This window comes from Watersipora subatra, chromosome 2 (genome assembly GCF_963576615.1).
Source record: "Watersipora subatra chromosome 2, tzWatSuba1.1, whole genome shotgun sequence".
In the NCBI taxonomy this organism is placed as follows: Eukaryota; Metazoa; Bryozoa; class Gymnolaemata; order Cheilostomatida; family Watersiporidae; genus Watersipora; species Watersipora subatra.
Genome location: NC_088709.1, coordinates 23,583,940 through 23,601,784, shown reverse-complemented (window position 1 = coordinate 23,601,784; position 17,845 = coordinate 23,583,940). Strand labels below are relative to the sequence as shown.

The 17,845-nt window shown below is 35.2% G+C and overlaps 1 protein-coding gene across 3 annotated transcripts in view; it reads left to right on the top strand.

Annotated features, from left to right (window-relative positions):
- The window catches only part of LOC137386920 (GPI inositol-deacylase-like), an 80,636-nt gene that overhangs the window by 28,804 nt on the left and 33,987 nt on the right, over window positions 1-17,845 (top strand). For all 3 annotated transcript variants that reach the window (XR_010977851.1, XM_068073144.1, XM_068073145.1), the window contains exons 6-15: window positions 2,298-2,340; window positions 4,128-4,219; window positions 4,735-4,831; window positions 6,349-6,536; window positions 7,156-7,275; window positions 7,494-7,658; window positions 10,352-10,476; window positions 12,539-12,674; window positions 13,358-13,592; window positions 16,531-16,597. Coding sequence is in view for 2 of the 3 variants with exons in the window: in XM_068073144.1 (XP_067929245.1) it covers window positions 2,298-2,340; window positions 4,128-4,219; window positions 4,735-4,831; window positions 6,349-6,536; window positions 7,156-7,275; window positions 7,494-7,658; window positions 10,352-10,476; window positions 12,539-12,674; window positions 13,358-13,592; window positions 16,531-16,597 (1,268 nt within the window). In the remaining variant the exon portion in view is untranslated. The remainder of the gene's footprint in view (window positions 1-2,297; window positions 2,341-4,127; window positions 4,220-4,734; window positions 4,832-6,348; window positions 6,537-7,155; window positions 7,276-7,493; window positions 7,659-10,351; window positions 10,477-12,538; window positions 12,675-13,357; window positions 13,593-16,530; window positions 16,598-17,845) is intronic.

The following is a 17,845-nucleotide window of genomic DNA, read 5'->3' as shown; positions in this document are numbered from 1 at the left end:
GCCATTTTATCAGTTGTCGCCATTTGTGAAATTATCAAAAGAGGAGACAACTTCTACAGTAAAAAGATTTATAAAATACTAATACTTTGGCAATCTAGTGTGCCTGAGAAACTGTCAGGCTTAAATACAACACAGTGGACCCTGCCATACGACATTAACTCATTCTGGTTTTAGCATCGTAAGGCGAAAATGTCGTATGGAAGGGCATAGGAACCTATAGCAATATTTTACTAAACTTGACTTTAATTTTGTCATCGTCGTAATTTTCTATTACCTGTTTACGGCTTAGCGCTTTTTGCCTCTCTTTCACTATAACTACTAGCTGTCCTTATTAAGTCTTTTTCAAACTAATTCGGCAAGAAAGACTGAGCAATGCTGTTCAAATTTGAATTTTGGAGAGACATGTTGATGTCATATGGTGGGAAAAATGCCATAACGATGGGTCGGAAAAACTTCTTGTTCCACATTGTAAGGCGAAAAAACCGTAAGACAGGGATGCTGTAAGATGGGTTCACTGTACCTACCATTACACTGTATTTACAATATACACCTGCCTCAATCAGCTGTGTGGTGAAGGTGCATGAGTGTTGGTTTAATAAGCTGAATCTCATGAGTTCAAATCCTGTGCAATTCAATGTTTTTTTCACAACTTCTAACTGTTGCTTCAGACAGATGAACGGGCACAGGTCCTATTATAGTATATATCATTGCCTTAAAAGAGAAATTACTTCTTCGTGGGTTAATTTTTTACAATGATTCTTCTGAGCTTAAATGAAGGTCAAAACTCATCCAAGGATTTTTAAGGAACCGGTGTCATAAATCGGCTGGTAGCGATGTATCGGTTGGGTGAATTGGACTGATAGGCGTTTTTTAATTATAATGACAAGTTGACACTGCTGATTGTGACACCCTTTTTTTAAAAATGCCAAATTTCAACACACTTATTCCCATTTCGTAATTTGTCATATCTGTAATGAGTCTATCTACTGTACAATTTACTTTTCATCAATTTCATTATGGCGAAAATATCGTAGTTTAAGCGCACATTAGGCGCGTATGCTAGCCCCATTTATATATGGAGACTTGAGGTTCGGTCGCACTTATCACCGAAATCTTCGGCGAAAAGCTTTCAATTGGTTGAACAGTTTTAGCATCTCTATTCACATTAGTTTGAGACACATATAATGAAATGCAAGAAAATAACAACGCAATTCAACATATTAAAGATTATGCAACTAATTAAAAGAGGTACCATCTCTAGCGCAATCTAATTAATTGCATCATATTCACTATGCTGAATTATGTTTGTATTTTTTTTGCGTGCCTCTATATGTGTCTCGGACTAAACAAATCGCGAAAGCTGCTAAAATAGCGCTCGCTTATAATCTGTTCAGCCAATTGGAAGTTTTTCGTTGATGATTTCGGTGTGCATGCACAGCTTTGACAGTTCTGTGAGTTTCGGACAAATATTTTCATGTTTTTCATCTGTTTCGTGATTTTGATCAAAACTTTCGGCATATGTGGCCGTGCCTTTATGGTTTAATACTATCAGTCTACTCAGTGTTTACAATAATTAGTAAACACATTATCATTGTATTTCCATTCTTTGAAGATTGCACACTCATTGCATGAATATTTGCAAAACTATAAAGAATCAAGTCTTGCAGAAAGGATGTTTTGTTTCAAAGGACATTTCCAATGAAATATCATTTGATCACTGCAAATGGTATCTCCAAAGATTTCAACTGATATGAGCCATATGCGGTAACTGTTTATTTGGTTTATTACGATAAAATTTCATGTCGATTAATTTTCAACTTTTTTTTTCCAACAAAATTTTCTAATTTTTAAATAATTCTTTAACTCAAATCATACAATTGGTGATCGCTGACCTTTTAAATATAAAGAACCTTGAAAAAAACTATACTGTGAATTGAGCGTGACAAACAATCAGAAAAAGATGTTTTTACTTATTTAGTAGATCTATACTGTTTTTGTGAGCCTACTAGTTCTAGTAGGCTGTCATCCTTTGGCTGCAGGATGACAGCCTACTAGAGTTTATGTGCCTGCTATTCCATCTTTGAAGGAATCTCAGCTCTCATGAAGCACATATATTTGAGAAACATGGTAGTACAGTATCTTAGACATATTTCATTTTTGAGTATTTATACTCTCCTTCACTCAGTTGAAGTGACAGGCACACATTCATGCTATTCACTGCAGCTGCAGGCCTCTGCGCTATCATACTTAAAATTGCAAGAAAATTTCCCCTCACTCCCCATTCTTTGTCTATTTAGGAACTATACGGCTTCTATGGAGGAAACCTCATGAAGCAAACAGGTGAGTTCTCTTTCTCTCTGCATAGGTCTTAAAATTTGATTGTTATATATATATGCATGATTTTTTATTGGTATAGACATACTTTTGGGTGTCTTTTTTAGCTTTGTCAAGCATTCATGGGTGTTGCTGGGGGTGTTTCAGCAACTCGGGAAAGTTTTCTTTTGAAATCACAAAGTTTTTCTCATACATTCTCTGTATGACTATCAAACATGTAATTATGTATTCTTATTATAAATACATGTAAGCAGGTAATCTAAGCTTTTTCAGGTGCAGGAGGGGTGATTGCTGAGGTTTATCTGTACTCATATGTTTGGAGTTATCCTCCACATGCTGATTTCAATGATTAAATGACTGTAATTAAGTAATTGCTGTATTTATTTTAGGAAAATATGCAGACAAATTCAATTATAGTTTTCACATTTCCCAAATGTATTTTGGCGTAACCTACAAACAAATAATGTTGATGCTAAACTCAGGTTGTTTTTTACGATGTGTCATGAAAGCGTATGCATAGCTTCTGTCGATGAGTCCTCTATGGCTCAATGCTTTTTACTGCCGTGCACCCTATTATGGCACAAAATGTAATTGCATGCTTGGGGGTATGCCATTAGAATTCGAACATTCTAGGCATACCACCTACTAGAGATCGTGTGTGTAGCTCCTAGTGCTTCTGGCAGTGGCCTACTCTTGGTTGTTATCTAAAACTATAGCTGAAAGGAGTGTGCAACAAGCGTATTCCTTGCTGAAAAATCATCTTATTTTCTCTCTATGATCTGAAGGCTCACACTTGCGTGTAGATGGATACGATGCTAACTTTCGATGCTGTATTGCTTGTCCATGCACCGTGTGATGGGTAATAGAATAGACACCCAGAGCAAAAGCATGATTTTTATAATAAACTGGAAAGCAAAGCGGTTAAATTTTCACAGCTATAAACGCTTTTAGCAATGTAACATAACAGTACAAACAACTCCTTAACGTTGGTAACATAGTTACCTACCATAGTTACCTACCATAGTTACCTACCATAGTTACCTACCAGAGTTACCTACCATAGTTACCTACCAGAGTTACCTACCATAGTTACCTACCATAGTTACCTACCATAGTTACCTACCATAGTTACCTACCATAGTTACCCTACCATAGTTACCTACCATAGTTACCTACCATAGTTACCCTACCATAGTTACCTTACCATAGTTACCTACCATAGTTACCTACCATAGTTACCCTACCATAGTTACCTACCATAGTTACCTACCATAGTTACCCACCATAGTTACCTACCATAGTTACCATGCTGCTCAGAAAGAGCCTACTACTCCAAAATTCGAATCCAAGAATACAAGAAAATGATTACAATCAATCTTTGGTGAATATTACGGTCAGAGCTAAGCCTTTCTATTTGATATCAAGACTTTTTTTATTCAATAAATAGTTGGGGAGATCTGTGTAATTTACATGTATATCTACAAGGAAAGGCAACTTTGACATCAGTTGCCCCGAGTTTTTTCATTGTGAATGCAAACAACTGTTGTTATTGTTCTGGTATTGCGCTATCATGTACTTTCTCAAAGTGTGATATTAGAAATTTTTTAAATTGTCAGCTACAATAACTCATTGCGTAAATCAAATAAATGTACAGTTTCTTTGTCTTTGTCTTGTCCATCATACATAGTTCATTACGCATGATTAGATTAGAGGAGCTGAACTCTATTTAGCTTGAGACGCGTGCAATATATTTATTCCTACATATTCACCTATATTTATATTTTTTTCTACAGAATTTGTCAATGACTGTATAAACCACATCCTGTCCATGTACAAGACACCTGGGTATCTTCCAGAGAAAGTTGTACTTGTAGGCCACTCGATGGTAAGTGAATGGTATTTGTCGACCTTGCTTTGTGCATTTTTTTCGTTTCTTGTGATTGATCCACAGTTGGAGAGACATTTTTTGACACTATAAATATATAAACTATTAAAGGCTTTCTGATGCCTGATTGTGGTAATCATATATAAAGTTGACTCTCACCACATCGACACAACAACTTGTTATAAAAATATATTGTCATGACACTGTATCTTCTTAGTTTAATCTACATACACGTATATTGTTTTTCTGTTATGCACATGTTTGGCAGTGTGTTAGCACTTTCTTAACAGTATACAGTTCATCAACTGATTGAAATAATGATTTACACTTAAGTGTTAGTTTGAGAGATTTTAATTTATTCCAGATATGTTCACAGATGATTGCAGTTTAATTTTAAAGAATCGTTATACTGCAAAGGTTGAGAGCTTTTTAATTCTGTCTACAATTTTGCTTTTCACATTCGTTTATCTAGCTTTCATAGCTATAGTCTTTTTATGTCTGTGTTTCTTTCATAGGGTGGTATTCTTGCTAGATCTCTTTTCACACTGGACAATTTTGATAAGAATCGGGTGAACCTAATTATCACACAGGCCACGCCACACCAAGCTCCACGTATGCAATTTTTTCGTTAACATAACTTATTATTATGATATTATTTTATTAGTATATTAACAGTCTGATAAGTGTATGTTGGATCTGTTAAATTATACCTTAGTATTAACAGTCTGGTAAGTGTATGTTGAATGATACCTTAGTATTAACAGTCTAATAAGTATATGTTAAATTATACCTTAGTATTAACAGTCTAATAAGTATATGTTAAATTATACCTTAGCATTAACAGTCTAATAAGAGCATGTTGAATTATACCTTAGTATTAACAGCGTGATAAGTGTATGTTGAATCTGTTGAATTATACCTTAGTATTAACAGTCTAATAAGTGTATGTTAAATTATACCTTAGTATTAACAACCTAATAAAAGCATGTTGAATTATACCTTAGTATTAACAGTCTAATAAATGTTTGTTGAATTATATCCTAGTATTAACAGTCTGATAAGTGTATGTTGGATCTGTTAAATTATACCTTAGTATTAACAGTCTGGTAAGTGTATGTTGAATCTATTGAATTATACTTTAGTATTAACAGTATGATAAGAGTACGTTGAATCTGTTAAATTATACCTTAGTATTAACAGTCTGATAAGTGTATGTTGAATATGTTGGTATATTCTGGTTATGTTGAGTTTCCCATCATGTTCCTCTAGAATGTTAGTTAGAATTATTCATGTTCAGAGGACCTTCTCTTTAGATTTCTAGTGTTTACTCATTTAACCATCATACACAATCAAATTCAATTGTGGTCTTCTGTTAAAACGACTTCATAGCGCAGTACAAATTCAATTTAACTTCTTGTTGTCTTTTTTATTAAAAGTTTGCAAAGCTTTGTTTGCAAAAACTAATATACTGTTCTGGACAAACGGCTCATCACCGCTTGTTGTGTATTAGGCAAGTTAAATTATTATTAAGGAGTCAGTAAACTGAGCTAGCACTTGAACAAGGCTTTGAACTAAACTGTTACTAGTAGCATCGGCCTTGCTTAAGACCACCCACCGTTGTTATTATGAATTTTATAAGTTATGCGCCTGTAAATAATTTTATGGTAGTAAATATTTATGCCCTTCGAATGACATTGATATTCCTTAATATTGTTTCAAAAAATGTTTCAAAGAGTTTTCTTATAAGTTGTTGGTCATGAGCTTATTTTGATTGGTGGTTGCACGCATTATCAATTTAGAATCAAAGACATTATTTTTATGTAAATAAAATTATAAACACAAATACTCCTGTTAATTCGCATCAAGAAAACAGAAAATAAGTTTTATTAGTTTGTCGCTTCTTTGCTTTTAGCTTATTCTCATGATAGATATTCAGAACGGTGTGGTTATTAATTCCCAGCTCTTGTTGATTCATGTGTACGTAATAAATTAGACCTATCAACTCAAATGTTAGTCTATAATAGCGATATGTTCATTCCATGATGAATAAATTCATATTCCAATCCTTTTTTTTCAAGAATTGTGAGGATATACCGAGTTATTAAAGGGTTTGCTGCTTATTTTTGCAGTTCTTGCCACTGATTACCTCCCTGATTTCTACACCCTTGTCAATGACTATTGGAGGGCGGAAAAGAACACGTCCCTCAAGCACGTGATGGTAATTTCCTTAGGAGGAGGGACTAGAGATCTGTTAGTTGACTATCGCCTTACTAGACTCGATGGTCTCGTTTCAGAAGGAAAAGCTATTTCTGTCAATGTAGGTTTAGCACAGTGATGTAATAGGAAACCTCAACTGCATGAAGTTTCCATGAACAGATGGCCTCAATTTGCTTGCAATGTATGTGCACAATTTATACACATGTGTACATACGGTACGTTTATTTGTACATATACAAATATACATACACGCACATTCATAACTATGCGTGCATATTCACAGTATATTCCTTCCTAATTCGCCGCTGTAAATATGACCTTTAAATATACTGTCAGATTACTGTAACTATACTGTCAGATTACTGGAAATATACTGTCAGTTTACTATAAATATAATGTCAGATTACTGTAAATGTACTGCCAGATTACTGTAAATGTACTGTCAGATTACTGTAAATATACATGCGCACACATGCATAGTTATGTATATATTATATTGTGCTTCTCTCAATACAATTGTGACTTCGCTCAAATATGCTGCATGTATAAGGACATGTACATGTACTTATATGTGTAGTAATTGCGATTGTTTAAAATGCATGTTAACTGTTTTGAAGTGTTAAAAGTATGACTTATACGGAAAAAACATTTAGTTTCTATTTCGTGAAAATTCTCATTCTGCAGGTTTATTCTGGAATGTAACTTTTGTTCCTTTTTAGACTGAGTCAGTACCAAAGGCGTGGGCATCAACAGATCACTTGTGTGCAGTCTGGTGCAAGCAGATAGTTATGGCTCTTGTACGGTCTCTCTGTGACCTCACTCTCCCCAACTCTAGTAATGTAAGTATGGCTATTGGCAGTCAATCTGAATGGGCTCCACGTTCACTGCTGGTTTCCTGTTTAGGTCTTACCTTTTACCTACTTGGTCCGCAGTGTAGCCAATGATCATAGAACCTATCTATCAGCTGCTACTATTTGTAGCAGATAGACATGCATGGTAAAGTGATGTTACAGAATTATTGATGTGTTGGTCACTCGATAATGTTCATTCACTATAGTTAATTAGCAAGGGGCGAAAAGTTCGCCAAACTTTTGGATTTCACCTTCTCAATCACACGGGATATGACAAAGCAGAGGATTCGGGTATAAAAGAGGTGTCACTCAATGAACAGTTTGAACATGATACACTTGATACAGACCACCTGCTCCTGCATGACTATACGGTGAGTTCAATAGCTTGACTTGGGAGAATGGGGTAACAGAGACATGCCAGCTGCATGATTAAATCTAAGGAATTAGAAACCATCGTATTTGTTGATTATATTCCTCCTTGGCAAATTTCTCTCGTAACAATATACAGTCAAGTACGAATAGCCCATACCCTACAGGATGAATTTATTCGCGGAGCTATATTTCGCGAAAATTGCCATTTCATGCATATTCGCGGATTAATTTATTCGCGACTGAAAACTGCTACTCTCTATGAAGAGTTAACTCTATTACGTCTACCAATAGAGTTAACCCTACACATGCGCGCATTGCGTGTTTCGTTTTCTATTTAGCTTACAACTACGGGTCGATCGTGCTAAGCTATAAATTTTTTGCTGCGTTTAGAGGTTTTTACGAATATTTATAGATTTGGAGGCCTTTGATGAACCAACAATTTGTGGTAAGTAATGAGTTTTTTCAAAACCATTTACTAAATTAGTTGAATTTTACTTTGGTTCTTCGGTAAAACGCAATATTTACTTTTTCCATCCCTACCGCTTCATTATTAGTTTTAGTGTGAGAGAGATTTTTCATCATACCCGCAAGCACTTCTGCAAGGGTGGTATATGTCATTCTTAGAAGATCCCCAATCATTCAGGGAAGTCTGGAAATTTAGGTGGAAGTGACCGCAGCTACTTACGAGGAGCTGTTTTAAAAAAAGGAACAAAAATGCCTTTACGAGCACAAATCTTTGGCCAACCGGCAGAACTTTGCAATAGTAAGCCACGAGGAGAGTTCTGATGATAACTTCCTTACCAGCCATGTAGTAGCGAGAGAATTGCCTTTAACATCTACCCAAGACAGTGACAGCGATATAGAGCTGCTATTACCAAAATAACTAGTCAGAGAGCACCATTACACGCTAGTATTCACTTATCAAGAGTATCAGTTTAATTTTATTGCTCTAGACAACCGCCATATAGACTAAACTGTTTATAATTACTCCATTCATCGTTTGTAATATTTTATTTGTATTTGAAATATTTTATTTGTACACTCAAGTTTGTAATAAATTATAATACATCTATACATGAAATAAAATATATAATTTAATCATGTTTGCTGCAGCGATATCAAGGAGTTGTTGTCGATGAAGGGGTCTAGGTTGACTGGTTGATTCTCTACCAATATTCCTGCCTTGATAAATATTACTACTTGTCTCTAGTTTTCGTAATCGGAGTAGGTTGTTTCATTCTTAATCTGCAGTAAACACACAAAAAAACATATTAACAAGTGTTAAGGAAGTACAAGAACAATAGCTGAAGTATTTAATGATAGCGATCAGTTTTTAAACAAAATAATTAACTAATGCAGTTAATTATGGAAAAACGTATCTGCACTGCAAATCAAATACATACTATAATGTCCAGATCAGAATCACGATCGTCCTCAACTTCGGTATTAGAGATTGATGGGGTTGATTTCAATGTAAAAAGACTAGGAGAGATTCTTTTGCGATGACGAAGCCATGGCGAATAACTTGTGAAAACCTTGAATAATTTTGTAAAGAAGTTCGATGCAATGGCAATAAAACTCGAAGCTCGGCGATGATTTTAAAGAAGTTTTGGAACTCGGCTACGTTTAGTACTTCTGCCTAGCGGCTATTTTTGCGATGACGCCATTCTGCATATCTTGTGACAACCTTGAATAATTTTGTAAAGAAATGTGATGCATTGGCAATGGTGTTAGCTCAAAGCCCAGACAATGATTTTAAAAATGTTTTGGAACTCAACTACGTTTAGTATTTATATTAAAAACTAGCCTAGCAGCTAGTTTTTAATTTGACGCAGTAGTTATTCTCCCATGTGATTAAAAATGGAACTAATTATTCACGGAATTTAATAATTCACGGAATTGACTGTTCGTGAAATCGTGAATTTTTATAACCAAAGAATATTTTCATCCTGTAGGGTATTATTGATGTAGTTCACCTCCTACATATGAAGCTGGTTCGTTAGGAGATTTAGTTTGAATGCTAAAACAATCATGTGTTGAAGTAAATACTGCCATAAGAATACACTGACATTTGTTCTAATTAATTTCACAACCTAAAAACATGGTTACTGTAATAAATACTGTAGGTCACTATGCATATGTAGTTGCCTGTTATGCATAGCATTGAAACAAATGCATGGAGAAATTGTAGAATTGAACAAAAAGGAAACTTGAAACACTAAATTATATGTGAAGAACTAATATAATCAAATGATAATCAATGAAAATTATCTTTTATACTAATTTACCTCGGAGACATGGGAATGGAAGTGTAGGCTTGGCTATACATAGGTTTGAATGTAAAGGTGGTGACAGAGATATGTGGTGTGACTTCATATGTTGTATGTTGGAAATCGCACTAAGTGTAGGCTCAAACCTTTCCTCGTATTTGAGGTAATTTTAAGCAGAAGTTCAACTGAAGTCTGAAGGATACTGTAGTGTTAGTGTTATAAGCTCAATCCATAAGTTTTGTGAAAACCCGAACAAAGACAATCTACATAGAAATATATCAATGATGCAGTTCAGCATTTTGTCTGTCTGTCCTCAAGTTTACTCCTGGGTTTTGTACTATAACTTGAGCTTTCTTTAAGAATTGTGGACGATTCGCTCTGCTCATCATTGCGCTTGTTAGATTGGTCTCTTTTACTCCTAGTCTAAGATGGACAAGTACTTTGCCTTGAGAGTGACCAAGAATGTTGATGAGCTGGTGATTATATCAAACAACCGCTGGAAGTCCTGGGTGTTTGGTTGCGTGCACCAGCGTTTGGACGAGTCCTGGTGAGTTAATAGTGTTCTATCCAAGATCTCGCAGTCGCGTGAGTTGTTACAAATACATTCTTGTAGGTCACAGAGTTTAGGGCATTCATATTTCACCCTATTAAATTGCCAGATTCTCTGTAGGCCAATACATATTGTTTTCACGTTTTGTAAGCTTGTCGAACCTAGCTGTTACATTTTGGTACAAATTACTGCAACAAATGTTGTTGAAGTTTAAAAGATATGCTGTTAATTTCTTCAATTCAGGATTACCTATGTAAGCAACTCATTAATGTAGGTTCTTTCAAATCATCCATTACCTATGGCTAAGTGTGTTTTACCTACAATATATCAAACTACTCTGTTCATCCAGAAATTATGAAATTAATCTTTTAGTTGCTTATCTATGCCTCCTATAGCAGAATTTTTAATGTTTTATGTTATAATAAATTTGATTAATAATGTAGCATTATGAAGAAAATTTGAGCTCTAGCGTGTCATCAAGGGTCAATGTTGTTTTCATTTTGGCTTTTGGAAAGTAACATGTTTATATTTCCTATTTGATGTTAAACATATTAAATATCCTTAATGTTTTAATAGTATAAAAAAGTTTTTACCACGCAAGATGCTGCTCTTTCTGATTTTCAAAAATTCATCAGGACAATCAATTGCAATATATAAAGTTATCAAACAGTCAAATCTTTACCATATCTTTACTATAATAAGAGCCATGTTTTTCGGCCCAAACGCCCATCTATTCAGGGATAATTCTAATATAAAACTATTTCTCTGCCTATTATGTCATATAAGGTGTCTGGGCCAGCGGTATAACGGATAAATTCTCTCAGGGCTGGATAGTCTTAAGGGGTGGTCACACGAGAGCCGAAACGAACTAAACGACGCAAAACAACGTCGCTGTCAGCTGTAAACTGTTCGGCCGAAGACATTTCTGGCCGAAACGAATCATTTCGGTCCTGCTCGAAATTTGGTGGCCGAACCCTTGTTCTTATTGGCTGGTTAAAATTCTAACGAGCACGTGTCACATTTCTCCCTACGTGGGTGTGAGCAAAGTTAAAAAAGAAATGGGACGATCTTTTTATTTCGTTAAATAAACAACATGAAGCAATTTACGACAAGGCTCACCCGGACTTGTGATTGTGTTGCATGAATGTAAGATTTTGGCACTTAAGTTTTGCATAAATGTAAGAGAATGGTTGTGGTTTTCTTTGTGTAGAATAGAAGTAATGTGTCATACTCATCCTGATGAAGAATCGTTGACTGATTTATTTATGTAAAACCACAGTACTATGATAGACTGTTTTTGTTTGTTATATACTCAGCATAGAAAACATTCATATGTTAACAAAAAATATAATTTTGTTGATGGGAAGGGTTGGCAAAATCGTTGTATCAAGTGATTTATTTTGAGCAACTGAATGATCTTCTGATAAATCTGCTGCGTAATTATAATTAATTGTTCCTCAAAGTTCTTTGTTTACAAAAGAAATATTTAGCTCAAATACATAAAAACTACCAATGAAACAGTGTCCTGTCTCCATGCATATGGTATCTAGGAAGCCAAGTGACTTTGGATGCCGTGTGACATGTGGCTTAGCCGAACCGAAGTAAAACAACCTCCGAACCAAACCTAAGTCGGTTTGGCCATCGTGTGACCACGGCGTTAATCTGTTTTAGTACCCTGGTAGTCTGGTGTGCTGCGAGGCAGTGTCAATAGGTCAATACAGCTCAGAGCAAGTATATGCGCAATAACGCCAGGGTTGTGGAAGCTGAACAATTACTGCATGTGGTAGAGGTTTGGGCAGCAGAGCGTAAAGTTGTAGGTTTTAATCCCACATGATGCAATCATTTTGTCAACTTTAAATCGTGGTTTCGAAAAGGCGAACAAAAGGATGGGTGTAAAGTTTGAACAGCCGAATGGAAGGAAGAGTATAAAGTTGTGGGTTTGAATCCCACATGCTGCAATTATTTCCAAACCTCCAGTCACGGTTTCAGACAGATATGGCTCTTATTATAGTAAAGGAGATTTGCTATTATGGATAAATATCCTGTTTGTTTATTGCAGTGTTAAAGGAGTTGATTTGACTCCGCTACAAATTCTGACTCCCTCCAGTTCACCGAGAGTATACCTACACCTTAAGGAGGCCACCCTGCGCCAATATACTCATATAGTAATGCACGTGAAGGCCATCAAGACTCCTGTGAGACTATACTCTATATTGTCTTGTTACTTGATAGTAACGCTGTTGGTGTGTAACATTGACATATCTTAACCATTCTCTGGAGAGCGATAGCTCATAGTTTTCATTCCTAATGCTTGTCTCGAGGAGATTAACTACAAAAACTATTGTTAATAGGTATTATTATATAGATAATATAATATATATAGATAATACATGGATTATATGCAGTCTGCTCATCATACTTCATATCATAGTAATGGCTGCCAACACGAGGTGATGCCTCGAGCCATTAATAAAATAGAAAGTGTTGAGCGCTTTTTATGTTCTTGTTTAACGTTGATTCCCTTTTCTATTCTGTATTACAAGCTAGGACATACTCTGATTATGTCAGTTGTCAGTGTCTCAATCTGTTGGCCATCCTCCACTTTCGCTCTGAACTCTAACATTTTCTTAGTCCTTCACCTTCAAAATGGTTAGATGATGCTGTTGTTACTGTACCAAAATAGTTTTGCTAATTAGATTGTTTAATAATCAAATTTTTATAATGCCTTCTGTTTCCTATGGCTTTATTATTTAACATCCTGCTATGAAAACAGTTATCCCTGATCTTGGTTATTCGTTACATATGTATACATAAGTTACATTATATAGTCAACATCTAGGGTCATACGAGTGTGAGGGCGTATTGGTTATGATTGTAGATATTTCTCAATGCTCACATCTTTGCCTCACAAGCCCAGACACTTGTGTATGAAGCACCGACTGCCATGGCGCTACTGCTGGATTTCCCTAGGTCACTCTATCATCACAGTGATGTCATCATAAACTCGACAGCTGATAGGCTTATATACCAAAGTGTAGAGATCTCTAGTCTAACAAATGTCTACCAGGCGTATGTTGCTGAGCTGGATATTATACACTGCTCTACAGATAAAGGTATCAGTGTTGGGAGTTGTCCCACTAGGAGTTGATAGTTACTTTTTGGATCAGTAACACACAAACCATTGGAAAAATTGCACAAAATTTGGTAATTTTTTTCATAAACTATCGGTATTTTTCTATTATTTGTGATTGTTTTTGATGTTTGAGGTGATCTGACTGCCAGGATGTTTCAAGATTAAAATCAACAAAACTTGATCACAGTTAAAACAGCCAGAACAAAGAATATGCGTCGAAATGGTGTTACTAGTTGCGCAGATGATTGTCTCTATCGTCATTGATGTCGGCTATTGCATTCAAGTTGCACGTTGTGTCTCTATTCTGTCAGTCTTTTTACAACTATCGGCATCATAATTGCACTTTCTCTTGATCTGACCATTTCAACCACGATCAAATTTTGTCGATTTTAATCTTAAAACATCCTGGCAATCAGATCCCCTCATAAATCAAACATCATTGCAAGTGATAGACAAATACACAATACCTTTTGATAAAATCTACTGACATTTTGTAAAAGTTCATCTTTAAAGAAGTCGGAGGTCAATTTTGGAGTTGTTCGCTCATCTGTTAAAGCTGAAAATTATGAACACTTGATGATGTAAAGTTCTTGTGTTCTTAAGATCACATTAAAGTGTTGGCTCCTTGATGTCGCAGCCTGTTTTGGGAAGTGAGATATCCAGACTTCAAACTACAACTCAAGGCTTTGTGTCTGAAAATCAGTCATTAGGCTTGTGAGATTATGCTTATCAGTTTCACGCATTTGTGCAAAGATGGAAGTTTAAAAAGCGACTTTACTACTTTAGTAATTGTGAGGTTACAAATGCTTTTAGTGTGTCGGCCCATTTTTTTCTTTAGTTCACATTTTACATAATTATACATATTAACCATCTGAACCCTGATGGCCGATATTCCAACATTGCTTAGCGTTTGTCAAAAACCCAGATGATCGGTATATCGGCATTCACGTAGCTTTGTTTACAAATGCTGTTTCTAAGCAACAGCGTAAACTAATCAAATTAATTCTTTTTTTAATTCAAATTCAAATTAATTCAAATTTTACTTCCATTTCTAACCATTTTCAAATATCTTTATTTTCTCCTTTCATTATATTAACAATTTTACTGGGACGATATCGAAAAAATTTGTTAAGACTCGTTTGCTAGCAAGTGATGCAGCTGAAGATGATTGTGATGCAGCTGAAGAATTATATGGTACTAGCTACAATATATCTGATTATTTTGAGTCAGAAAAAGATGATGAACGTGTGCTCGATGGATATGATGCTAATGCAAACATTTTCTGAATTTGTTAAAATTGCACGAATTTTCCTAGTTTCAGCCCAAAGAACCGTCAAATTTTTTTTTTATATTCTGTTATAGTTGCTGTGCGCCGTTGGATTTTTTTACCAGTGCTTCTCCAAATATCATTGAATTATTAGCATATTAAGATATATTTAATAAAAATTTTAAAACATTTTACCGTTTGGCAAATTGCTCAAGGATACTGACACATTGACAAGGACTGTATATAACTATATTATAGTTATATACAGTCGTGGCTGATCTTGACTTATAACTTTCTAAGAACAACTTCTCAGAATGGCACTAAGTTCTGCTTTGAAACATGTATGGTATATAATTATAATTTAGTAGCTACAAAGTGATTTGGTTTGTCAGGAGTCCATAGCACTTAGTAGTGTTGCTTTATATGTGTAAAGATGCAATCCAAAAGTAATGGAAAATTCTTAATTTTAGAGAAGCTGTGTTTTGGCATGCTTTAGGGAAATAAAGTAGAGTATATCTTTAAACCATAACTGCCACGTACAACTTTTATCGTATTATCTAGGTAAATCAGCCACGCTGATTTCGATTTTGTACTCAAAATAAAGATTGGTCCAGTAACCTTCAAAGTCATTTAGGCTTTTTTAAAGCTTTTCAATATCCGTTTTGAAAACAACACAATCGGCATTACAAGCTCCACCCATAAATCTGTGACGAAACCTAGCTTTTTCAGGAACGGAAGTTAGGAATGTTTAGTCTGATTTAGAATAATAGAGATGGGCGTCTTAAAACCCATTATTATCTAAATCCAGCCTGTAAAATAATCTCAGTCTTTTATGAAAGGCATATGAATTATTTAAAGTTGCTCGTAGCTTGTTACAGGACGTTTAAATGGGCTGAACGCCGAGAGAAATGAGCTCAAAAAGCGCGGTTTTATCACAAGCGAGCGTTGTTATCGCGCTTTTTTAAATATGCAATGTTTAATAGCTTATCCACCTTTCAAAAAATACTGATATTATTTTTTAAGGCTGAATTTAGATATTAATGGATTTTAAAACACCCGTCTCTATTATTCTAAATCGGTCTAAACATCTCTACGTAACTTCTGTTCCTAAAAAGCTAGGTTACGTCACGTATTTATGGGCGGAGCTTGTCGTGCCGATCGTGTTGTTTTCGAGACCGATATTAAAACGCAGCAAAAAAGCCTTCATTACTCTGGAAGTTAGTGAACTAATCTTTATTTTGAGTACAAAATCGGAATCAGCGTGTCTGATTTACCTAGTTAATATGATAAAAGTTGTATTTGACAGTTATGGTTTAAGACTCGGATGTCAAATTGTTTGAACTCACGTTTTGTTTATAACTGTAGTAGGCTTAAACTGGAGGTGGGGCATGTCAATGCTAAACTTCTTCATTTGTGACTTCCTAGTGAATGTTGGGATGTCGATGTACTTTCTCCTGTTGGTTTATTTAGTACTATTCACAACTATAAGGGACTACAGGAGGATTCATATCACAAGCTTTGTGTTTGTGTTTGTCACAAGCTGATGTCAGCAAAAGATGTGGCGCGTTCTTGTTTTCACTTCCATAATGTATCTGAGCACAACTAGGGTTTAGCATATAGCATGTCACGCGCTGAAGCTATGGTGTTGTAGTTGTGCCAAGCTTTATGAGGCTACAGATGCCATGGGCTGTAGGATCAGATACATATGCTGAGGTCAGGTGCGTCCATTCATCATCATTTAATTTTTAAGAGTTTTTGTTCAGTTTCTGTTTAAATAATGCTACAGAGGATATTCATTATTTATACATTGCTACAAGCTCAATTGAGGATACCCCGCATACATTCACACGCGTGTTTGTTCTTTGTTACCTGTAATAAACCCTGATTTTTTTTAATTTTCAATCAGATAGCTTACGGGTGGGTGTTAAAGAGACTTGTCAGGAATCAGGCGGAGTTTTGTGACCAAATAGTTTAGTGACCAAATAGTTTAGTGACCAAATAGTTTGTTGACCAAAGAGTTTAGTGACCAAATAGTTTAGTGACCAAATAGTTTAGTGACCTGGCGGAAGGAGCATATGTGTGTCAAGTTTTGTTAAAATCTGTCAAAAATATGAAAATGCATAGCGTTTACTCAGCCTAACACATCAGCACTATGGCAACGTGGGATTTATCAATATTGATTTCTGAATAACACTCAAAATTGTACATTGACCTTATGGCGCTGAGCAACTGTTGTACTGATTATTTACCATTTATGTCATACTAGCTGAGTGCCTGGCATTGTGTGAGTAATAAAATAATTACCCAATGAATTTTAGTAACCTAATGTAGTGTAAACCTTTACTATAGCACGAGCCGTGTCAGATGCCAACTTAATAAACGTTTTGTTACCCGTAATGATCAAGTGTGCTAGTTAATAGCCAATAGTATTTTCCCCAGCGTTTTACGCATGAGTATTGTAACCGATGTAATGAACCTGTGCACTATTATTAATTGATATGGCTAATTAGACACCTAGAGTCTAATGGATTGGTTCGCTTGTCTGCAGATCGGCAGGCTCCGAGTTCAAAACCTCTGTAAAAACTTTATTGGTATCGCTTGAAAGACGAATGACAGACGACAGAGAAACACTAATTTATATATATATACTAGCTGTACTACCCGGCATTGCCCGGGTAATAAAGTTTTTGTTCAGAAAATCGATTTGTACTTAACATATAACAACATTTGCCATTCTAACTTTCAAACTACATAAAATGAGACAAATGTCTTGTGTAGTTGAAATAATTTAAGAGAAAATAAAAGCAACTGTAAAGGTTTTGAAACTTTGTCAAACAACTGTAACTTTCAAACTTCATATCATGAGGAACATGTTTTTTGCAGGTCAAATAAATTGAAAAAAATAAAACTATAAAAGGGTTTAGATGTAAATGTGAAATAATTAGCAAGTAATAGTTAAATTAAGT